General features: G+C 43.7%; 1 protein-coding gene and 1 long non-coding RNA gene across 5 annotated transcripts in view; one reads left to right on the top strand and one right to left on the bottom strand.

The window, feature by feature from the left end:
- The window catches only part of LRRK2 (leucine rich repeat kinase 2), an 85,954-nt gene extending 81,575 nt beyond the window's left edge, over window positions 1–4,379 (top strand). For all 4 annotated transcript variants that reach the window (XM_053406114.1, XM_053406113.1, XM_053406112.1 and 1 more), the window contains one exon: window positions 1,129–4,379. In XM_053406114.1, the coding sequence (XP_053262089.1) occupies window positions 1,129–1,250 (122 nt within the window). In that variant the 3' untranslated portion in view covers window positions 1,251–4,379. The remainder of the gene's footprint in view (window positions 1–1,128) is intronic.
- Window positions 4,380–19,504: 15,125 nt separating this feature from the next.
- Window positions 19,505–24,208, bottom strand: LOC128422316 (uncharacterized). The gene is made up of 2 exons (XR_008332474.1): window positions 22,313–24,208; window positions 19,505–21,394 (listed from the first exon to the last, which is right to left on the bottom strand). It is a non-coding gene; the product is annotated as an uncharacterized LOC128422316 (long non-coding RNA).
- Between the last annotated feature and the right edge of the window lie 225 nt (window positions 24,209–24,433).

Genomic DNA, 24,433 nt, shown 5'->3' with positions numbered 1-24,433 from the left:
CTACTCTTCAGTGAATCAAAAAAGGGGATCTAAAGCTCTCACTTCTGCTTTGAAACTTATCTCAGTTCTTGATTATGTCCAGATTCAGGCTTTGTTTATAAAAGGCACAGAACAGGAGACTGTGGTTTTCCATTATGTTTGAATCAGGCGTAAATAACCACATACAGTATAAAGCTCCCTTGTCAGGCTGTAGGTTCATCCAGCCCAGAACTTGGCAAATTCCTGCACAGAATAACCTGATACGCACCTCTTGGACTAGTGCAGATCAGAACTTGGCTTTGCCCTTGTCTGAATATTGTGATGCAGCTCATGTAAGCATGCAAAATGCTCATTTAAATAATTGCTTTGAGAAGATTTTGATTTAAATGTTTGCAAATTAATGCAAAAATCAAATGGAATTGTGTGTAAAAGCACGCATACGTGATACAGGCCATAAATGCAGAGTTGCCCATTGCTGCTCCCAGACCTCGGAGTCAGAGGTCTTTTCTACCTTCTGCATGCAACCATGTAAAAGGCTGGATCTGCCTGGTTAAAAGTCAGGACTTTTCTCATGTGAGGCAACCATGAGAACAATTTCACTTACAAATACCATAGAACTCTGAGATCAGGAATCCCGCTCACATGTGGGTCTCATATATGTAAGATTTTCCTTTCTTAACCAGACTGATGAAAAATAAGCTTGGAGATAAATTTCCGCACATGAGTCTGCTGCCATTATGGCTAGCTTGTCCCTTTCTCACACTTGGGCTACATATACACCATATATTTGAAGCTCATGAATTCCCCCAAAGAATCCTGGGAACTGTGGTTTACCTATCACAGAGCTACATTTCCCAGCACCCTTTGCAAATGACTTTATCCAGGAATTTTTGCAGAACTGAGGCTGTGGACACACCGTACATTTAAAGCACATAGCAATGCAATCCTATGCCTGTCTACTCAGAAGTAAGTCTTACTGAGTTCGATGGCATTTTTTCCCCAGTTGTGTGCATAGGATTTCTGCCCAAGTGACTGTTTTAGCTCCTATTTCTAAAGTCCTACTTCTAAGTTGCCCAACAGCTGGAAAAATGCTTGAGATATATTTCCTGATTAATATCTTCAACCATATTTCCCTCAATTTGTTCACAGGAATACAGTCATGTTTAACTATATGGGACATTAATCTGCCACATGAAGTGCAAAACCTGAGAAAACATATTGAGCTGAGACAAGAGTTAGCAGAAAAAATGAAGAGCATTTCTTTGGATTAACTGGCTATGCAAACACTTATCTCACTGGGCTCATACGGGAGGGTTCTGTGCTAGCTCCATTGAAATATGCAATGTAAATATTTCTCAGGATGGATCAGCAAAGGTTTGTTGAAAATATAGAGAATATTATCGACTGGGCAGTGCCTTAATTTTCCAGTGGTGAAAGGTACGTAGGAAACCCAGCTGTAACATGTAACCTGAACTCCTTTCGTCTGGTTTTCAATGTCTTTTATACCACTCCATGTTTAGAGTAATTCCACTATCCCATGCTGTATTTATGTATGTATATTTAATCAAGCGATATTTTTATACTTTGTAACTTTTTGAAGCATTATGATATAAATAAAGGCATGTTATAGAGCAGGGGTCAGCAATCTAAGGCCCATGGGTCACAAGCGGCCCACGGGGTCATTTTACTGGCCCACAAGCCACCCCCGAACAGAGCTACCTGCTTGACGAGTCCCTGCACGCTGCGCTAAACCGGCGTGGCACAGAGACTCACTTCAGCAACACCGGAAATCACATCTGTGCAGACGCCAGCACCGGAAATCGCTGTCGGAATAACTTCATTGGACACAACCACATGCCAGGTCAGCACTAAGTCCAACTGAATTAAATGGAATTTACTCTGTGGTAAATGAGGGCTAGATTACAGCCCAGCTTTGGTCCCATTGAGATCAGTTCAACTTACATAATCATATTTGCATCCAACCTGTTTTAAGCACTTTAGATTGCTATTGTTGTGAATGTAATTATGATTTCATGACCTCATTTCAGTTTGTGGGGCATCGTATCCAATGGAATGGGTGTTCACTCTGTCGCGAGACACTAGACAAGAGCAGACTTGCGGGAAGTTGGCTGGACTCCCTCGGTTTTTCCTCCTGTCTAGACACACACACAATACGTTCCTCCTGACTCACCTAAGTTTTTTACTAGATTATGAACCGCCTTTTTTTCTTTAGATTTCCTTTAACGTTGTTTTTGTTCTACAGTTCTTTGTCCGCACATTGTGTTTTTTCCCACAAAAAAGAAAACCCTTTCCGTTGCTCTTTACATTTGGTCATCCCGCTTATTTGCTTATTTAATAACGGTTTGGCCACCTCCCAGTTTGCTGTTTTGACACTGGCAACGGAGTGAGCGTTCCGATTACATCCCTGCCGGTTCGCTTTGGCAGAGACATAGTGCCTTACCCTTGTCCTTAGCTTCCTGGTCGGTGGATGTGACAAGGAGAGTGTGTGTAGCTTCTGTTTCCCCCCATTCCAGGTCCACAGCGTGGCAAATGGAGTGTGTGGTGTGAAGCTTTTGCCTGCCTTTTCTCCTGGTCCACTGTGTGGCAAATGGAGTTGAGTATTTATTTGGTGAAAAATTGAGTCTATCTGTGTGTGTGCGCACGTGCACACACGCACGCCTCTTTGCTGTCTTAATGGCTGCTATGGAGGACACTTGTGGCTTAAGCCGCCCACCTCTGAAAAAAGCAAAGCAAAAACTGAAGCACTTAATGTCCTATAAAGCCAGAGGACGTGCTAAGACTGCTCCCCCGGCTCTTCCAAGGAAGCGTCTTTTTTCCATAATTTTACCCCATTCCCAAGCTCACAATACAGAGCAGGCGTCAGCTCCTGAGAGTGCTTCCACTCAGTTGAATGCTCAGACTATACCACCACATGCTGATTTTATTACAGAAACTTCTGGGGAAGGGGGAAGTAGGCAGGGGTTTTTTTCTCTTTAGGGACTCCGTCGGTACTTTCTGCTTGGCGAATCCGGAAAACTTACCACAAGTCTTTGCTCCTGTCTAGTGTCTTCATTGGGTGCATCGCCCCCCTCTCAAAACGATACTTCAGATGAGATCAATTGTTCTTTCTCTGTTGAATGCCAGTAGCATATTCCTGTCAGGATTCTCCTTCCCCTTTCCCACATTCTCCCTTGGCAAATTTGTATTTAATTCTGATATTCCAGGAGATGTTCTGTTTGCTCTCTTGCACCATTCACCTTTCCCTTCTAACAAGCTGGAATTATAGTGGGAATGTAAAGCAAGGTGATTTAAGGCGGTTGCTGATGACCCGAAGGGGTTTGGTTAGGACCCTCTTCACATGACAGAGGCAGGAGAGAAAAAACTCCATCAACGGGGTGATGGCTCCTTACAGGATGAGTAAGTTACCACTCCAATGTGTCCAGAATCTTAACTTTACTACTCTGTTCCACAAGGTGTTCTATGGGTTGGCCCCCAATTCATGTTAAAATGGTGATGTCTAAGATTAAAAGTCAAAATAGTATCTGGGATAGTAGACGCTAGCAGTAGGTGCGTTGTTTTGATAGATGAGTTATTGGCATAATAAGTAGGATGAGGATTGAAAATAAAAGGGCTAGGACGCCACCCAGTTTGTTAGGGATTGAGCGAAGAATGGCATGGGTGCTAAAGACTTAATTTACTATGGTGGACGATGAAGCCACTGGATTGGGTAATTTCTCACCATGTGACTGAGGCAGGAGCCAAGAATTGTGGGAGGCAGGCTGAATCTCCTCAGTTTTTTCCTCCTGCCTTGATGGAGCAGTTCGTCATCCCTGTCCCCCTTCCCCCCCGGCATAAAACTTAATGGAAGTCCCCCATCCAGCTTCATTCCATCTCCAATTCCAAAGCACCCAGAGAGTTGAGCAGCAGTTGAGGCTTGCATGTCTCACCTACTAAACATGGGGGCCATTGGTACCCTCCCAGCAGAGCAGTGATTTCAAGGACTTTACTCACTCTTTGTGGTTCCAAAAAAAGGCCACAAGAAGTGGAGGCCAGTGTTGGATCTCAGATTCCGCAATCTCTGGATAGTTTACAAGAAGTTCAGGCTGTGCCCCATTCGACTCATCAGCAACCTATTAAATCACCACTTCGGGTAAGACCAATTGTCCTTTCTCATATAATGTCTTATACTTTTAAACTGTTTTTCTCTTTAAATAAAATAATGTGCTACCATTTTCTGTTTTTTGTCTATTTGTAATGTTATGGCTACATGCAGATTCAGGATTGTGAAGTTCTCTGCTTTAACACATTCTTGTTGATATACCACAAATTTTCTGTGTATATATGAATGTATAATTTGCAGACTGTACATGACCTTTATGTAATAAAAATAAACTTTTTTTAACTTACACAAATTTCATTTTATAAGTCTTTCGACAGATGCTACACATAACTAAGCTGAGTGAAGTTTTCTGTTGAAATCAAATTGTTCTTAGTAATTAATCAGTTACATTAATGAGATAATGTATGTGTATATCACTTGAAATATGTATAAAATTTTATTCATTACTGTCAGGGAACTGCCATCGGAGCCTAGAGTGGAGTTAAGGCTCCCCAACGATGCAGGAGAAGGGACCAGCAGGGAGAGAGAGAACACTTCCTTTGAGGAAGGAAATAGGAGTGACACCAGGAAGCAAGGGGGGACTGCGGAGAGAGGGCTCCAAGACTCTTCCACAGAGACCAGCGGGGAGAGCCCAGGACCTCCGTTGGGCACGCCCACTCTGCGCAGGAGACTTCCACGCAGGGAGGCTAGGCGGAGACTTGGCGTCAAAGAGCTTCTAGGTTGGAAGAAGTTCAGGAAACGCCCACTGACGGATTCTGCCAGCGACTGACACAGCCATGGAGAAAGGGCTGTCCAGCCAGGGAAAGGTTCAGCCAGGCAACGTTGCCTAGAGCGGCAGCACCCTTTACGCACAAGCAACCCCCAATTCCCTTTACAATTACGTATGATGTATCTGAAATGAGGTGAATTGGAGCGATCAAATTACGATGCCAGTAATCCCCTCCCCTAAATAAGATCAGGACCTCCACAAAGCCACACATACAGCTGCTTCCATTGGGGAACTCTGATTATGGAAGCACAGACAGGAAGCCTTGCTTCTCCCCTAAACTGCTCTCATCACAGATTCTTTTACAAATTTATAAACTGCCTTACAGCTAAAAGCTGCTGGCAGTGGTGTACAGGAAGATAAAATACAGAAGATTAAACTCCAGTCAAGTAATGTGTACAAAATGTATATGTTAGGGTAAAGTGTGCCTAAAACACATAAATTAGTGCAAATAGCATACGCAAAATAGCCTACTGACTGTATTCTAATTATCTTGGCAAATGTGCACAAGTCCCTTTGAAACTATCAAGAGCTCCTATGAAAGGGCTTCAGGAATTTGGAAGGGACTACTGCAACCCCAGAGTCAGCCATGACTGGACCTAATGGTCCTTTACCTTTTTACAGGTTCTCTCCAGATATAGCACCTCCTTGGCCATGCTGGCTGAGCTTGGAGTCAAAATATCTGGAGGGCGCTGTGTTGACTACATATATTGGATACAGAGGGTCTTTGCTTTAATTCTCAACATCTCCCGCTAAAATTTTTGTTGTAGGTCGAGCAACGATTACATAAAACATTTAAAGAAGTTGCTGGACAGTATTGATCTAACTACCCACAAGCAAGCTTCATGTGGTCACACAGAGGTTCAGTACTTGAAAAAGGGCTTTAAAAAGTGATCTCCTGGCAAGGACAAGTTCTGGAAAGTGACAGACCCATGTTCTGATTGGCATTTTTATTCTGTACTTGTTTATTGGACTTCCTAGATTGTCAATGCGCAAATAATGACAGGAACAAAGGGACACTGGCATTTTGCCAACTTGTGACAGAACAGTGATGAATCAGAAGCAGCTGTATACTCATTGAGATTGTCCCAAGAAGTAACAGTGCCAACCTTACAGGTTCTAGTTGAACTTTGTGGGGGAGATCCCAGTTTTTCCTTTAGGCAAATTAGCTGTTCATTCAGCTATCACTATTGTGGATATCAGCGTATCAAGGAAATAAGACAGAAAAACAAGAGGAAGTAGTAGATTATAAAAAGCCAGATGAAGATGGAAATATTAGTCTTGAGTTGCAACCATAAGTCACCATTATGAAATGGACAGTGCTGTACCAAATTCTGATGATCAGCATTTATGTCAAAGGTAAGGGAATTTCATTAAGACATTTTGGGAGAGTGCATCCTTTTCCTTTTCCACCCTTCAGATGTTGATGCTTACAAAGCACAAGGAAATCATGAGTCTTACCTGTTCTCACAAATGAGAGATTCCACATGTTCAGGTTTCATATGCTCATACAAAAGTTCAGCACCGCGAAAAGAGGTTTAGAATGTGCTCCACTGAGTGAGGATCAATTCCTGAACTTGCTTGAAATCTTACAAGAATAGCTCAGGATACAGCTGTCGCCATTAAGTGCAACAGTCATTTTTGACACATCATGGACTGGAGCAACTGACTTTAGCTGATTGACTGCTAGCTTGTAAAATAAGGATGTTGTGCTTGTAACAAACTATCCATATGACTGATTGAGTACCATCTTGTTTTAAGATGAGCGCCAAACCATATAAATAGTTGTACATGGAGTGGGGTGGGGGGAGACTTGAATGCAGCAAAGGCTAAGCATGCTCAGTGATTATTAAATAGTGACTGTTGTGGCAGCAGAGACAGAAAATCAGGTGGGAGTACAGGCAGAATGGAATATCCTGGAGTGGGGAGTGACTGACTTACTGGAACACTGAACATCATCAGAAGTCCACACTGCAATACAGTGGTACCTCGCAAGACGAAAAACGCGCAAGACGAAAAACGCGCAAGACGAAAGAGTTTTCCGTTTTTTGAGTCGTTCCGCAAGACGAATTTCCCTATGGGCTTGCTTCGCAAGACGAAAACGTCTTGCGAGTTCTTGCGAGTTTGTTTCCTTTTTCTTAAAGCCGCTAAGCCGTTAATAGCCGCTAAGCCGTTAATAGCCATGCTTCGCAAGACAAAAAATCCGCAAGATGAAGAAACTCGCAGAACGGATTAATTTCATCTTGTGAGGCACCACTGTATTTTGTTGCAACTCACTCATTTGCATGCAGGTATCAGTATCAATGGGGTCACGAAGAGTCGGACACGACTAAACAACAACAAATCAGTATCAAGAGCCATTGTGTGTGTTTTTCTCTTTTTAAATACAATTTCAGAATGGTACCCTTGTTCTAGAAGATGGAAAGTACATGTTTATTAAAGATCCTGGAAGCTTTCAGTGTGAAACTGACAATGCACACAGTGCACACAGTTGGGCTGTACTTGATAATCAAATACATACATGGAATAACATTGATCTGGGACACAAATACCAAAGTTTCTATTATAATGGAGCCAAACTGGAAGGTAAGCACAATGTAGATAATTTAAATACTTAACTATTTTTACGTAATATTTTTGTTTAACAGTAAATTGTGCTTGATCATATCTCTGGCAATAATAATGCAAGCAGAACCCTGCTTCTTATATCATTACATCAACTTCTTACATCATCTTCATTAGTGTTATTACCCCAACATCATATGTAACCTATAGATCAGGCTTCCTCAACCTCGGCCCTCCAGATGTTTTGAGAATACAATTCCCATCATCCCTGAGCACTTGGTCCTGCTAGCTAGGGATCATGGGAGTTGTAGGCCAAAAACATCTGGAGGGCCGAGGTTGAGGAAGCCTGCTATAGATTCTTATTTATACCTCAGGAGCAGACCAGAAGAGAGCAGTTCCCTCTCTGGTCCACACAAAGGAAACCTACTGGTGTGGCCAACTCCCTCCCGGGGTAGGGCCCAGGATGCAGCACAGCCAAGCCTAGGAGGTGCCTCACCATATCTTTCTGCTTGCAATACAGAGACAACTATGTGGCCTTTGTGGAAATCGCAGTGGAAATCTTGAGGACGAATTCACCACTAGGCATGGCTCACTAGCCACCAGACCGATGGAGTTTGGCAACAGCTGAAAGACAAGCTTTGCATGTTGGGACACAATAGCCGAGACTTACCCATGCAATGCAAATGCATACTGCAAGGAGTGGGCCGAGAAAAAATGCAAAATTATTAGAGGCTGTAGGTTCAGAGCCTGCCACAGCCAGGTAAGCCTTTGGAAAGAAGATTTGCTCAACACTTTTATGTATAAAATCCCCGACAAGACTTTGGGGTGGTTTAGACAATAGCCTGGTAAGGCCCTATATGAGGCAGCTGCTATGTTTCGGTCTAACCTGCCTCACAAGCATAGTAGTAGTAGTAGTAGTAGTAGTAGTAGTAGTAAATAATAATAATTTTATTATTTATACCCCACTGAATCTGACTGGGTTTGCCCGGCCACTCTGGGCAGCTTGGTCATATGGTGGAGAGTAGACACATTCCCAGCGCCATGCCAGGCAGCGGATCTTGGTGCCTGGCTAAACAGTGGAACCACAGACCTGCACCCTAACAATAATGGTACAGTGGTACCTCGGGTTAAGTACTTAATTCGTTCCCGGGGTCTGTTCTTAACCGGAAACTGTTCTTAGCCTGAAGCACCACTTTAGATAATGGGGCCTCCTGCTGCTACCATGCCGCCGGAGCACGATTTCTGTTCTCATCCTGAAGCAAAGTTCTTAACCTGAGGTAATATTTCTGGGTTAGCGGAGTCTGTAACCCGAAGCATATGTAACCTGAAGCGTATGTAACCCGAGGTACCACTGTAGTTCCAACAACACCTTCTCCTTAGGTTGACCCCACTCCATTTCACAAGGCTTGCATCGAAGAAGCTTGCGCCTGCACCATGGAAGGGAAGTACCTTGGGCTCTGTACTGCTGTTGCGATGTACGCAGAGGCATGTGCAGCAACTGGCATCTGTGTACAGTGGCGTACCCCAGAACTTTGCCGTAAGTGAAACATCTACTAATTCACATGAACGGTTTCACATAGTGTTTCAGACAGGACTGGTGAGCTTGTCCCTCTCCCAATGTTATTGGGATGCAGTTCCCATCATCCCTGACCATTGGCTATCAGAGCTGGAGTGCATCAGCATCTAGAGGGCCACAAGTTTCCCATCCCTGCGCTAGAGAATCTCTGCTTTTCTTAAAACAGGGTGGGCCTTAAAGTGCACTCCCAGAGGTCAAGGCAAAGGTGGATTCAGCTGCAGCACCCATCAGTTGGTGGCTGGGGAAAGCAAAGCCATCAATCAGAGTCCCCTTGGCTGGCAAGAAGCAGTCCCCCAGAGGAGGCTGAGACAAAATCATAAACCTGTAACACAGACTGAGGAAACATGAGACGTGTATCTGCTTAATATGGCCATTTGGGAAGCACCAAAAACAAAAGGCGGAGATAAAGGGGAACAGGGGCTTTTAAAAACACTGAAATGGGTTTGGAAGTTACTAGAGTGTACAGATTCTGAGGCCTCATTCACGGCATGCATTTAAAGCTCATGGATACCACTTTACAACAGTCACAGCTCCACAAAAATAATTCTAGGACCTATAGTTTGTTAAGGGTCTGAGAGTTGTTAGGAGACCCCTATACTCCCTCCCTCCCTCCCCCCCAAGATACAATTCCCTGGGAGGAGAGATTGATGATTAAACCACTCTGGGACCAGTTTCCTGAATTTCCTTTATACCTTCTCCCTCCCGGTTATTATCTTTATCACAGAAATTCTACCCATCAAAGACAGTTTTAGTTTTTCCCAACTTAATATATCCTTTTTGATTTCCACCCACGTCATAACAAAATTATTTTGAAATAACATACAATTCATATTTGTCATAGTAATACCTAAATACTTTATTTTTTTCACTTTTAAACCAGAGTCTTTTGCTCTTCTATAGTCATTTTGGTTTTCTGATGGTTAACCTTAAAACCTGCTAGCATGCCAGTTGCATTTATCCAAAAATCTTCCTGTCCAATCTTTATTTTCCAGATCATGTATCCCCTCTCATTGCTTATAAACTATTGTGATGTCTATAGTATGATATCAACACAGATCACAATGTCAGAAATTTATGTCCAGTCCTCTCGTAGTCTGTAATCCATTTTAGAAAAGGAATTTCTTTTTTTTTTTTTTTATAAATTTTTTTATTGCTTTTTTCCAGAATCTAAATCCATCATCAATAACACAACAAAAGCGGTTTTACAGAAAGAAAAAGAAATTAAACAAGAAAAAATTCATTTTTCGAAGTCTTTTTTTTTTTTTTTCATCATCCACTGGACTTCCCCATCTCCTCCATCCCTGCATTCTTTATAATAAATATAAACAGCAAATTAATACCTTGTTTCCTGTGTTTTTGTATTTTCATCTAATTATTCACTCTGAAATTAAAACTTTTCTCAATCATTAACTTTGTTTCTATCAACTCCGAATTTCAATACTGAAGCATATTTACCTCAAACCTTAGCAAATTTTTAACATTCATATATCTTATAATGTTTTTGTAAATAGTCCTTAAATTTTTTCCAATCCTCTTCCGCAGCCTCTTCTCCCAGGTCTCGGATTCTGCCAGTCATTTCGGCTAGTTGCATATAGTCCATCAGTTGTGTGTGCCATTCTTCCAGTGTGGGTAGCTCCTGTGCCTTCCAGTATTTAGCTATGAGAATTCTTGCTGCAGTCGTTGCATATAGAAAGAAGGTTCTGTCTTTCTTAGGTATCCTCTGGCCCACAATGCCCAAGAGGAAGGCCTCTGGTTTCTTCTGAAAGGTATACTTAAATACCTTTTTCAACTCGTTATAAATCATTTCCCAGAAGGCCTTCACCCTCGGGCATGTCCACCAGAGGTGGTAAAAAGTTCCTTCAGCCTCCTTACATTTCCAACATTTATTATCAGACAAATGGTATATCTTTGCAAGTTTGACTGGGGTCATGTACCACCTGTACATCATTTTCATAATATTTTCCTTTAAGGCACTACATGCCGTAAATTTCATACCGGTGGTCCATAACCTTTCCCAGTCCTCAAACATAATGTTGTATCCAATATCTTGTGCCCATTTTATCATGGCTGATTTGACTGTCTCATCTTGAGTATTCCATTTAAGCAGCAAGTTGTACATTCTTGAAAGCACTTTCGTCTTAGGTTCAAGTAATTCTAGTTCTAATTTTGATTTTTCCACCTGGAAACCAATTTTTTTATCTTTTTTAAAGATCTCTAAAATTTGGGCATAGTGAAACCAGTCTCGCACCTTCCCTTTCAATTTTTCAAAGCTCTGCAACCTCCAAGTGTCACCCACTCTTTCTATTATTTCACAGTATTTTGCCCAGCCACCCCCCATATTAAGTATTTTTGTGGCTTTAGCCTCCATCGGTGATAACCACCTCGGAGTCTTGTTTTCAAATAAGTCCTTGTATTTAATCCAGACAGAAAACAGAGATTTCCTTACAATATGGTTTTTAAACAACTTATGAGACTTTACCTTGTCGTACCACAAATATGCATGCCACCCAAAAGCATTGTTGAACCCTTCCAGATCTAGGACATCAGTGTTTTCTAGCAAAAACCAATCTTTCAGCCAGCAGAGGGATGCAGCTTCATAATACAACCTTAAGTCCGGCAGGGCAAAACCCCCTCTTTCCTTTGCATCTGTTAATATTTTAAATTTTATTCGGGGCTTTTTGCCCTGCCAGACAAACTTCATAATGTCCCTCTGCCACTTTCCAAAACATTCCACTCTGTCCACGATCTGTAGGGTCTGGAACAGAAACAGCATTTTTGGCAATACATTCATCTTTACTGCTACAATTCTTCCCAACAAGGAAAGTTTCAATCTTGACCAGATTTCTAGATCCTTTTTAATTTCAGACCAACATTTTTCATAATTATCTTTAAACAGATTCAAATTTTTCCCAGTCAAGTTGACCCCCAGGTATTTCACTTTATTAACAACGTTTAGTTCTGTTTCCTTCTGAAACCCATCTATTTCTAAAGGTGTCAAGTTTTTTGCCAAAACCTTAGTTTTTTGTTTGTTTAACTTGAATCCCGCCACCCGACCAAACTCAGAAATTAATTCCAATACTCTTTTTGTGCTGGACACCGGCTCCTGTAATGTCAAAACCAAGTCATCTGCAAAGGCCTTCAGTTTATATTGTTTTCCTCCGACCTGTATTCCTTCCACCTGCTGATCCTTCCTGATCAAATTTAGCAAAACCTCAAGGACAGAAATAAATAGCAAGGGTGATAGGGGGCACCCCTGTCGTGTTCCTTTTTCAATTTTAAACTCTTCTGTCACCACATTGTTTACTATCAACTTAGCCTTTTGTTCTGAATATATTGCATCTATGCCATTTTGGAACGCCCTTCCCACTCCCATCCCTTCCAAATTCTTCTTCATAAATTTCCAAGATATATTGTCAAAGGCCTTCTCCGCGTCTATAAATATCAAAACTGCTTTTGTATTCAAATTTGTCTGTAGAAGTTCCAGAACGTCAACAATGTTCCTAGTATTATCTGACAAATGCCTGCCAGGGAGAAAGCCTGCTTGGTCTTTATGAATAACTCCATTTAAGACTTTTTTCAATCTATTTGCCAAAATGTCAGCAAAAATCTTGTAATCCACGTTTAGGAGTGAGATGGGACGGTAGTTCTTAAGTTGAGTCTTTTCAGATTCCAATTTTGGTATCAAAGTGATGAATGCCTCTTTCCACGATTCTGGTGCCCCCTTCCCTTCCATAATTTGATTACATACCTCCATCAATGGCTGAGTCAGGTATTCCTTCAATATCTTATAGTATTTGGAGGTAAGTCCATCTGGGCCCGGGGATTTGCCTAGTTGCATGTTCTGAATGGCATTTTCGATTTCCTGTTGGGTTATTTTATAATTCAAGTCAGTTTGTTTGTCTTGTGTTAGTTTTTGTAGGCCATAGCTTTTTAAAAATTTATTTATTTCAGTCTCCACTTGGGGTCCTTGGGAAAACAATTTTTTAAAATATCTCTGGAAACACTTTCTAATTTCCTCTGGTTTCTGAATACATTCTCCTTCAACCTCTAGATTGGTAACAAAGTTCAGTTTTTGTCTCTTTTTCAGCTGCCATGATAGCAGCTTCCCACATTTATTTGCCGATTCAAATGATCTTTGTTTCATCTGTTTGATTTTCCATTCAACTTCTTGATTTATCAGTTTTGCATATTGTGCTTGATGGAATTTTATTTCTCTCAAAACTTCTTTTGATTTTGGATTTAGTCTCAACTTTTTCTCTCCGTCTTTTATCCTTTCCAAGATCTTGTCCTTTTTACCGTTCCAGAGTTTTTTCTTAATAGAATTCTGCTGTATCAGAAACCCTCTCATAACAGCTTTGCTTGCGTCCCAGATTGTTTTTTTTTCCACCGAAGTGTTCAAATTTAGTTCAAAGTAGTCTTTCATCGTCTTTTGGGCCTTCTTCACTATCTCCTGGTCTCTAAACAATGCATCATTCATTCTCCATCTGAAGGATCCAGCTGGTGTAAGTCTCAAGTCCATTTTCAAGGGGTTATGGTCGGAGCAAGTTTTAGGGCAGATCTCTACTTTTTTGGTCTTGGGTGCCAGTCCTCTAGATATCCAGATTTGGTCGATTCTTGTCCAGGATAGGTGGGCCTCAGAAAAGAATGTTCCCTCTCTACCTAGGGGGTTCTTTGTCCTCCAGATATCAATCAAGTCCATATTGTCTGTGAGTTCAAAAAAAGTCTTTGGTAATCTGCCATCTTTAGTCACATTTTGATTTTGTGACTTATCCATGTGTGTGGAGACAACCCCATTCATATCTCCCATCAGAATGATGTTATTATAGTCCATATGGTCCAGCATTGTCTCATGCAGCTTCCCATAAAATTCAGATTTCCCCTCATTTGGTGCATAAATTCCAATTATCAAGAATTTTTCTCCTTGTGATTGTATTTCGATCGCCAAAATTCTTCCTTGTTCATCTTTGAACACAAATTTTGGTGCTAGGCTCTCCTTTGCATATATCACGACTCCCCTTTTCTTTTCTTTAGCTGATGAAATAAATTCTTGGCCTAGTCGCTTGTTTATTAGCACTCTTCTGTGGAGCCTAGTCACATGGGTTTCCTGGAGACAAATGACGTCTAGTTGTTCTTTCCTCAAAATGTGAAAAATCCTTTTCCTTTTTTCAGGGGAATTTGCCCCATGAATATTCCAACTAAAAAGCTGCAGAGACATCCTGGATCAGCTTGTTAGCCGATGGGGTTGTCTCCCTTCTCGTCTATGTCTGGAGGTGGATCTTTTGTACCAGGCGTGGGGGGTGGCCAGGTACCTGCTGTCCCTTTTCGAAGGTCCTCCCCGTGATCGTTTAGGAATTTTTCTTGCTCTTCTGCTGTTCTGATTCTCACCTTCTTCCCTTTCAAATTAAAAGATAATCCTTGGGGGAATTCCCACCTGTAAGGGATTGTGTTGTTTCTTAATAATCTTGCCAGATCCTTGTATGTAGTTCTTAAGTCCAACAATTGTTTTGGTATGTCTCTGAAGATTTCTGCTGTCTTTCCCTGTATCACCAATGGGTTTTTAAAATGTAGGCCAAGTATGTTGTCTTTTTCTTGCTTGTATCTCAATATGATCAAGCAATCCCTTGGTTTATCTTTCTTGGCCACTCTTCCCAATCTAAAAGCGGTGACGATTTTGAAGTCTTTCTCTTCTGCCAAACCCCAGAACTTGGATATTTCTGCAGTCAAAAAGCCAGCCAAATCTTCCTTTTCTAGTTCTGGAATATTTCTAATCCTAAGATTACTTTCCCGGTTTTTCAGCTCCGCCATAGACAGATAGGCCTGTTGTTCAGTGACCTGTCTACTCAGTGGTCTTACTTCCCCTCTTAATTCCTCAATCCTTTTTTTGTTTTGGTCTGCTTTCGTGTTTGCGTCCTCAGCTAATTTTCGGTTCTCTGATATAGTCTTTTCAAAATTTCCTATCGCCTGTGTGTTTTGAGCAACTTGGTCTGTCAACTTATTAATCGTTGCTGTAACCTGGTCAAATTTAGCCGCTTGTTCATCAGCTTTCTTATTTAATGCTGCCAGTTGATCCAATATTTCTTTAGAAATAGGGTCTAATCCTCCTGCAGCCATATCCTCCAAAACTGGCTGTTTAAATTGTCCTTCTTGCAGACCTGTCACAATTGGAACAGATGATCTACGTGGCTGCACAGGCAAAGTTGATTGCAATAGTTCAGTTTGTTTTGCTTTCTTGGCAGCCCTTGTTTTTCCTGCCACACTCATTCCACAACTGTCTAGGTTTCAAGGTCAAATTGTAAATCCCATGGGAAAAGCAATCATCCAGGCAAAAAGATTTCCAAAACAACCAGCAGTTCTCAGAGGTTTATATTTCCACAATCCAGCAGGGGGAGCTCCCCAAAAGTTTCCACCATTTAATTCCCAAATATGGTAAAATCCAAAATAAGGGGGGGAAACCCTCTAAATTCACTTTAAACTGCAGATGATAAAGGTTCTTTGCGAAGGTGTGAACAACAGTTCCTTTTTTGTAACTGCAAAGTAGCCCAATGTAACTTTATGTCTCTATACACAGTTGCCACAATCTGATGTTACTTTGTATCCAGGCAGCCCGTGAGCTGGGGCTTATAACTTTATAATCCACAAAATATAGAGAGGTATAGCACAGTCTCACAATCAAATCCAAACTTGCAGGGTAAGTTCCAACTTCTTTTAAACTCCTTTCAACGCTTCCGCTTTAAAAAAACTTTGCTCAGTACTTTAAACAGGGACGGAAGACTGACTTCCTTTTTAGCGTCTCCCGCTTTCAGCCGAAATTCACCAATTTGATGTCCAAATAAAGCCTCAAATTTCTTACTCACGAGTTTGTTGTTTCCAATCAAATGTTCAAAGAAGAAAGGTCAGCGCTCATCAGCAGCAGCCTCGCGGCTTCGCTTCCGCGGAAAGAGCGATGGATTCACAGCACCGCTACCCCCTCCACGTTCCGGAGCCCCTTACGGGGTCCCTTCTGCGTATCCGAGGTCGCTCCTGGTGCCCGCCGAATCCCACGGCCACGGGCTCACTCTACCCGTGGTTTTCCTAAACGGGTCGTCGCTGTGCCGCAGCGCACGACCCTTTTCCGCGGAGCCCCTCTTCAACAACTGAAGAGGACCGCCATTGCTGTTTCGCGCCGCCTCCGGAAGCGAATTTCAAGCATTACACAAACATCCAGGTTTCCTTTAATAGACCTCATTTGTGATCCTTTTATTTCTTTAAACCAGATGGGGTACGTGTTAAGTCCTTGCAGACTTTAAATAATAAAAATAAAATTAATAAGAAGAAGTTCCCCTCCCCTCTTCTCTCCATTTTTAATCACGGCAGGACATTCAAATTTCATCCCTCCATCTCGATAGTCCATTTCCTCTGGAGGCGCCTTTAATTTTGATCCAATATATCAAGAGGTGAAGGAGTTTTGCCTCTTGCAATGGCAGCCGTGGAGCCTGCCTCAGCGGCGCAGGGCTTGAGACCAGCAGGAGCAGGCACAAAGACGTCCACAGGTGCCTTGTCCCCCGACTGCCTCCAGGGGTTTTTAGAGGGTTTTACAACCTCAGGTAACCCCCTCCCCTCCGTCTGAGTCTGGTCCCAGAAGGGAGAGACGTTGCCATGGCAGAGACCAGAACCGGAAACCCTACAGATCTTCAATAATGATGTCCTCTGGAAGAGAATGAAAAAGAGAGATGGAATTAACAGCCTCTCTCAAGAAAGCCATCTAAACAATACCCAAATCCAAGGGTTCAGCCACCTCAGCTTTTGTAGCTGGAGTCAGTCAGGGCCCTGCCTACTGGGGCGAAGTGAAAAGGGCCAGCAAGGCACAGCAAGAAGGCCTGGGAGGTCTTTCTCGGGCATGAACCATAACGCTACTAAGTGAAAAGTCCCCCGGGTGTGGAGATTTGTTTACCTTCTTCAGGAGCTGGCTGAATACGGGACCGGTGTCGTTGGGCTATTGCCTTCTGCAGAGGAAAGAGAAAGGTGGATCAGATGCCATACACGTCCCGGTCAAGAGGTCCAGGGGCATGACTAGCTGCTGCAGGAGGAACAACGCTTATTACAGTCCTGTTATCTGCGGAGCTCCGAAGCCTGCTTGCTAAGCCATCGCCATCTTGAAACCACTAGAAATGCTTCCTCTCCTCTCTCAGTCAGTAGCATCTTCATCAGCCCCACTAGGGTGGGTTTCCAGATGCTGGACCAGATGAGCCTTGGGTCAGATCCCGCAGTCTGGCTCTTTTGGGGTTTTTTTACTAGCTCCCCCCCCCCAAATCCTATACCCTGAGCTGCCCCCCTAGCCTATTCCTGCCTTGCCCTTCCCAAAATGGTGCGGGGGGGTACTTCCTCTCCTGGTGTCACAGGCTCCTCCTTGGGCTGCAGCGGGACCACTTCGTTGTTCTTTTTCACCTGAAGAAAGCTCATTTGCCTTAGCCTAAAAGAGGTGATGCAGAACAGAAATACCTTTAGCCTAATAGAGAATTGCTAGCACATTCTTCCCTCTTTCTGCAGTTGACTGAACTGTAGGACTTCATAACAGCTGCAAAGAGGCAGCCAAGAGCATTCAGGGCTTGGAGAGAAAGGAGGTACCAGCTCCTGCCATTCCAGGACCGAGAGAGCCTGGCTACCCTAGTTCAGGCCCTGATTGCTTCAAAACTGGATTACTGCCATGCACTGTACGTGGGGCTTCCCTTGTGCTTGACCTGGAAGCTGCAGTTAGTGCAGGACGCTGCAGCGTGACTGCTGACAGGAGCAAGGCCTTGTCAACATACATTGCATGTTTTTAATGTGGTACCTCGTCGAAGGTGCACACCTCATTCCTGGCATCTATCTGCCCTGTGCACACTACAAACACATTAGTACTACAAACAACAACAAACAAACAGCAAACCACCACTCCTGCATTGAACATATATAATTTTCATTAAATTTTCTGTTTTGCAATTTAGAATATTCATTTAAGCAACCTTAAAATAGGGTTAAAACTAGATCATCTGCGAAAGCTTTCATTTTGTACTCTTTTGTTCCTACCTTTATACCTCTAATTTCTGACACTTCTCTCAAGTTCTTATTCAATACCTCCAAAACCGTAATAAACAACAAGGGTGACAAAGGACACCCCTGTCTGGTGCCCTTAGAGATCTCAAAAATGTCAGACAAGTTATTATTAATAATCAATTTTGCTTTTTTTTTCTGTATAGTGTCTGCTAATACCTTTCAAGAAATTTTCTCCAATCTTAAGTCCATTCACGTTCCATGACAATAATTTCAAGGCCATTGTCCAATTTATATAAGTCTCACTTAAATTTAGGGGTCCTTATTATTATCCTCTTCCTCTTTTTCATCTTCCTCCTCTTTTTCTTCTTCCTCCTTCTGGTCTCGTCCTGGTCTGGCCTTCTCTATCTTCCCTAGTTCATTATCATATCTTCTGGAGAACTTCTCTAAGTCCTGAAGACTACATAATTTGAATCTTTTGTCTTTGTAATAAAAGGAGATTCCCTCCGGAATCTCCCATCTGTGCTGGATCCCATTTTTCTTCAACAGGCCGACTAGTTGTTTATAAATGTCTCTTTTTCAAAGGAATCTAGATGGAATCTCTTTAAATATGATAATTGTCTTACCTTCAATACATAAATTTTTGTTATAATTCAGTCTCAAAATTTCATTCCTTATATCCATTGAATTAAACATAACCAGGACATCTCCTGGTTATTTCACCTTTGCTTTTGCGGATTTTACTTTTATTCTAAAAACATTTACAATTGTAAATCTTATATCTTCTTTTAGGTGCATCCAAATCGCTAATTCTTTTTTTATGTTGGCTCCATCTCTTCTTGCGTTTTATTAATTTCTATGACCTCTTCTCTAACCCGTTCTGTCTCCCTCTTTGTCTCCTTCAATTCTTTCTGTGTGCGTTTCACTGAGTCTTCCACAGCCTCGGATCTAACTGCAAGGTCTTTTACTTTGCCTGACAACACACACACCCCCGCCGCCGGCTGCTTCTAGTTTTTTATCTAATGTTTCCTGTACCTCCAATATTTTTTTCTCCATATATTGTTCATTCCGTTTAAATTCTTTCCTTATTTCCACTATTAAACTTTCCTAGTCTCTGATCTCCTTCCCCTCCTTCCCTTTCTCCTGCCTAGAGGGACATCTTTCCCCTGGGGTGCCTATTCCCTTTTCCTCATTTTCCCCAGACATGATGTTTATTTTGCCCCAAAATACTGTTTGGGTCTCAAATTGTCCTGTGTAATTTTTTGACAACCTCCAGGGGTCGTAAGTCCAAGCTTTCTATTATTAGGTCAAATTCTCTCCTGTCCCACACGATGGCAGCAAACAAAGAAATGACCTTTCCTTCAGTACAGTTACTTTCGTTTTCTTTGTCTATTACACCGTCTCGTCCAAAGAAAGCCCACAGGAAACAAAGAGCAGAAAAGCCAAACTACTGTATATGAGGAATAATAATAATAACAATAATAATAAATAATAATAATAAATTTTATTTATACCCCACCCTCCCCAGTCAAGGCCGGGCTCAGGGCGGCGAACAGCCAATAATAAAAACAAGTTAAATGAATACAACTGAAAAAACAAGATATAAATACATAAAAACATTAAAAGGAAGGTATTTGTAATCCAATTTGCATTCTTCGTTTTCCGCCGCTTGTCGGCTTAATCCACTGGTGACCTCTGAAAAGCGCCACAAACTCCAGCAACAATAGCAAACAGGGTTTCCAATGTCTTCCTCCTCACGAAACAATGCTGGTAAGGGGGTGAATTTTAGAAGTCCCAGCGCCAAAATCTCCTTCTCCAACACTGTCTTAAATCCCCCAACAAAGCCCACTTATTGGCTTAGTCCACTGGAAGCCTCAAGAAAACGCCACGTACTCCAAAAGCAATAAGGAACAGGCTTTCCGGTGTCTTCCTCCTCACGAAGTAAGTCCTTGCTCCTCCTGCAACCTTCCGCCATATGCCATCTTCTCCCAGCTGCCGGGACGGACTCCCTTCCTGCACCCCGAAGAGCTGGAGAGCACGACCAGGCACCGCCGGGTGCCAAATCCCCCAAGATAACCTCTTGAGGTTCCAAGGTCCGCGTAGCCTTCGCTGAACCTCCAAAAAGCCCCCGCGTTGCTTGAGATTCCATGGCGGGCTATCTCGCGCTTCTTTCAATGGCCGCGGCTCCGCCAGAAGTTCCCGGAAGCTCATTCAAGATCTTCGACAATGATGTCCTCTGGAAGAGAATGAAAAAGAGAGACTGAATTAACAGCCTCTCTCAACAACGCCTGCCAAACTATACCCAAACCCAAGGGTCCAACCACCTCAGCTTTTGTAGCTGGAGTCAGTCAGGGCCCTGCCTACTGAGGCGAAGTGAAAAAGGCCTGCAAGGCACAGCAAGAAGGCCTGGGCGATCTTTCTCAGGAATGAACCATAAGGCTACTAAGTGAAAAGTCCCCAAGGTGTGGAGATTCATTTACCTTCCTTAGGTGCTGGCCGAACACGGGACCGGTGTCGTTGGGCCATTGCCTTCTGCAGAGGAAAGAGAAAGCTGGATGAGACGCCTTTGGTGAAACTACAAAACCCACCATTGACGGGTGCAAGGGAGCCCACAAGCAGGCCCAAGCCAGGAAAGAGTGGCCTCCCTCAGGCTTGGGCCCAATCCCTTGCCCCAGAGGACCTCCATGGGCCCTGCAGCCTCCTGGGCAGAGGTGGAAGGGCAGCACCAGGGAAGAGGGCAGGACATGCCTCTGGCATCATCCTGACACCCCAGGGACACACGCCACTGCAGAATTGGGGGCAAAGACCACAGTCAGTGGGCAGAGGGTCTGGGGGATCCACTCCCTCCTCTTTTGTTTCCCCCAGTACTAACCTCAAGGTCTGGGAAGATCTGGGATAGCTTTGTAACAACTGCAACAAGAGAAGGACATGGGGACAGGTTAGTTCGTCCCTTTGCAGCTTCCAAGATTGTTGCAATAATCTTCTCCTTGATTTCCCTGCTTCTACACTCCTCCTACAGGGGTGGCAAACCCCAGGCCTTGGGGGCCAGTCTTGGCATGCAGCCCCCCAAATGCGGCTCACAAGAGAATGTGGCCCTCTTGCTGACCACTGTCCCCCTGCCCTGTCCTATCAGCTGCCTCGGCCTCCTGCCAGATCCAGCAGTCTGGCTTTTTCGACTTCTTTTCTTACTAGCTTCCTTCCCCCACAAATCCTATACCCTGAGCTGCCCCCCCCTAGCCTATTCCTGCCCTGACCTTCCCAAAATGGTGCGGGGGTTTTTACTTCCTCACCTGGAGTCTCAGAAGACTCCTCCTTGTGGTCCAGCGCGGCCACTTTATTGCTCCTTTTGACCTGAAGGAAGCTTCTCATTCGCCTGAGCCTAGAAGAGGTGATGCAGAACAGAAATACATTTAGCCTAATAGAGAATTGCCAATAGGGGTCACCCCTATTCATGGAGGAAGAGGGGAGTATCTACGGTTATGATCTGAAATAGCTAGAATGAAACGAGCATTAGACAAAGGGAGGGTTGGGTGGGTGAAGCTCTGGAGCCAATCACATGGTTGCTGCCAGCTCCGCCTCCTATTTAAGCAGTCTGGCCCCGCCTCCCTGCAGGGCTGATTGGCTGAGGTTTGGCGGGAACCTCCAATGACTAGCACAGGGAAGCAGGCCAGCCCAACCGGCTGGTGGGTCCCGTGGGCCGAGGTGCTGTGCGTGGTCCCTCTAAGGAAGGTGTGAGCGCTCACTGCGTGTCCAGGCGGAGACCCCCCCAGCCCCCAGAGACCCACCAGAAGGAAAGATGACTCGTGGCAACGTGTTCTGGAATAAAAAATTGGCCACAAATTTATTAAATCTTTCAGATGTGGGAAAACCTTGGCTTAGGCATTGGGCATGTCTCCCAGCCCCCCAGCCGGGGGGAACAGGGGCTCCTCAGGGTGAATGGGATATGGGAGGATGCACAGTAAGGTGTTTGTGTACGCTGTCAGCCCACCCCCATATCCCTGCAACGCAGCGGAGTTCACTGACAACCTTGCAGTGTATGGCCAGTAACTCCCATATACAAACCCCTTTAAGAGGGGACCCTGGAATCGCCACCGCCGGGGGGGGTGAGTCACTATTTCAGCCCCCCCCCAATTTAGGGAAGATAGACTAAAGGATTCTGCAGGCAGAGCAGCTGTCCCATGCAAGGACCAAGCCTGCAACCTTGGCATTATCAGCACCACGTGATAATGAACCTATGGGAATAATTCTGGGGAGAAGGAGATGGGGCAAAGAATAGGATGGGGCGCCACAAACTTACCAGTCTGTCCCGCGAAGGACAAGTCCGCTGATCCTGCCTTCCTGCTGGATTTCTGGAATTGACCTCATTGTTGCTGCTGCCTCCGCCTCCTGTTAAAACAGTCCCTGCCTCTCCTAAACCAAAGCCTCTCCTAAATCTCCTTCTGCACTCCCACCTCTCTCTCTACCTCTCCTCACTATCCCACAATGGACACCTGTAGTTGGTGGCTTTTAAAGGGGAAGCAAGACATGTCACAAAGGAGGGCAGGTCATTGTTCCCATGGCAACCCACCCACCTGGGCCAAACTCCCCCCCCCCCCCCGATGTTTCTTCAGAACTTTGAAGCACCTGCTGTTCCGTCTGCAGGTGAATCCTCTCTTTTGGAGTTCATGTTTTTATATCAGATCATTCTTCATTCAGCCCCATTTCCAAAGGGAGACAATCCCAAAGTCCCATGAAATGCAGTAGAAGACTCCCAAGTCTAGGGGTGTCCATAGCACAGGATTAGACAATCTGCATTATCCCCATCCTCACAGATAATCCTGGATGACCTCTCCAGGTGGGGCAGAGAATGTTCCCTGTCTGAAACCCGGGAGAGATGCTGCCGGTCAGTGTAGACGATGCTGAGGTGGATGGGTGGATTCTGGCCTCTGTAATGAAGCAATAGGCAAAGGGTCCTGAAGCAGAGCAAGTTGGGGGGGGGCATCTGTCAGGGACTCTTCACTGTGATTCCTGCATTGCAGGGGGTTGGGCTAGATGACCTTTGGTGTGGCCCCCAGCTCCACGATTCTGTAATTTTAAGTTTCTACTCTGTACTAGGTCCTGTTAGATTTATGCAGCATCACTTTCCTATGTGCCTGCTTCAGTCCTTGGAGACCTAGTTCGTTCACCCTTCAAAAGCATATATTTAACGTGGTACCTCGTCGAAGGTACACACCTCATTCCTGGCATCTATCTACCCTGTGAACACAACAAGCACATTTGTACTACAAACAACAACAACAACAAACCACCAATCCTTCATTGAACACACACACACACACACACACACACAATTTTCATTAAATTATCACATGCATCAAGACTTATTTACATTGTTGAATTTATCTTAATCATGCAAAAGTTTTCAAGTATACACAATTTCCCCCCATATATTCAATAAACATTGTCCAATCTTCTTTAAACATATGTTCTTCTTGTTCTCTTATTCTATATGTTAGGTCTGCAAACTGTGCATATTCCATCTGTTGAAGTTGCCATTCTTTCGTTAGATGTTAGCCCTGCCCTATAAATCTATTGATTGGAATTCCATTCCTCAGTTTAAAAAAACCCTGTTTATTTCCCCCCAATGTGTCCCCTGGGTGTAACCAGTGTGTGGTGATCTTGTGGGAGTGGCCCAAAGGGCCACAATAAATGTGGTAATGTGTACCCCTATCAATCCTTGAGTGTGCTTCTAATAGAGAAATTATGGTAGCCTGTTACTTTATGAAACTGATGATTTTTCAACATGTGCAGCCCTCGTTGGGGCCAGAAATACAGCTAATATGTAAATCACAAAGATTCACAGCACAAAGCTAGAACATAAGTTGCTCCGTGATGCAAATGGCTGCACGTGACACAGGTTCCCAACATGCACACCAACACAATGTATTCCTGGAAGGTCATCGCAGAACATGGGAATCCGAGCTTAATCAGCAGAAACAGCCAATGCTTGTGCATATGATTGGTCTATCAACTTAAATGAGGTAATGATGTACGATTGGTGGAAACTGAAATGCTTTGTTTGAAACTTTATAAATACCACTGCCCGGTCCACTGGGCGGGGTTGCAACTTTTGTGGAGCTATCCCATTGTAACCTATTGCTTTGCAATAAACAACATTGGACTTCTACCCCCCAGTCTCCTGAGTTTTAGTTATTAGCATAAGGTAAGGCAGGAAATAAGGCACTTTCTGCTTACAACAATCTGTGTGTGTGTGTGTGTGTGTGTGTGTGTGTGTGTGTGTGTGTTCACCTGCATGCACTTGTGTGTGTTTATCTGGACCTGTTCCCTAAAAGAGGCACCCCAAGATTAGGGTTTTGAGACTCGAGAGCTTTTCCACAGGGAAGTTTTGGGGTCGTAGTAGGGTTATCCCCACATACCT

This window comes from Podarcis raffonei, chromosome 10 (genome assembly GCF_027172205.1).
Source record: "Podarcis raffonei isolate rPodRaf1 chromosome 10, rPodRaf1.pri, whole genome shotgun sequence".
Taxonomy (NCBI): domain Eukaryota; kingdom Metazoa; phylum Chordata; class Lepidosauria; order Squamata; family Lacertidae; genus Podarcis; species Podarcis raffonei.
Note: the sequence above shows the minus strand (reverse complement) of the source record. Positions and strands in the feature narration are given on the sequence as shown.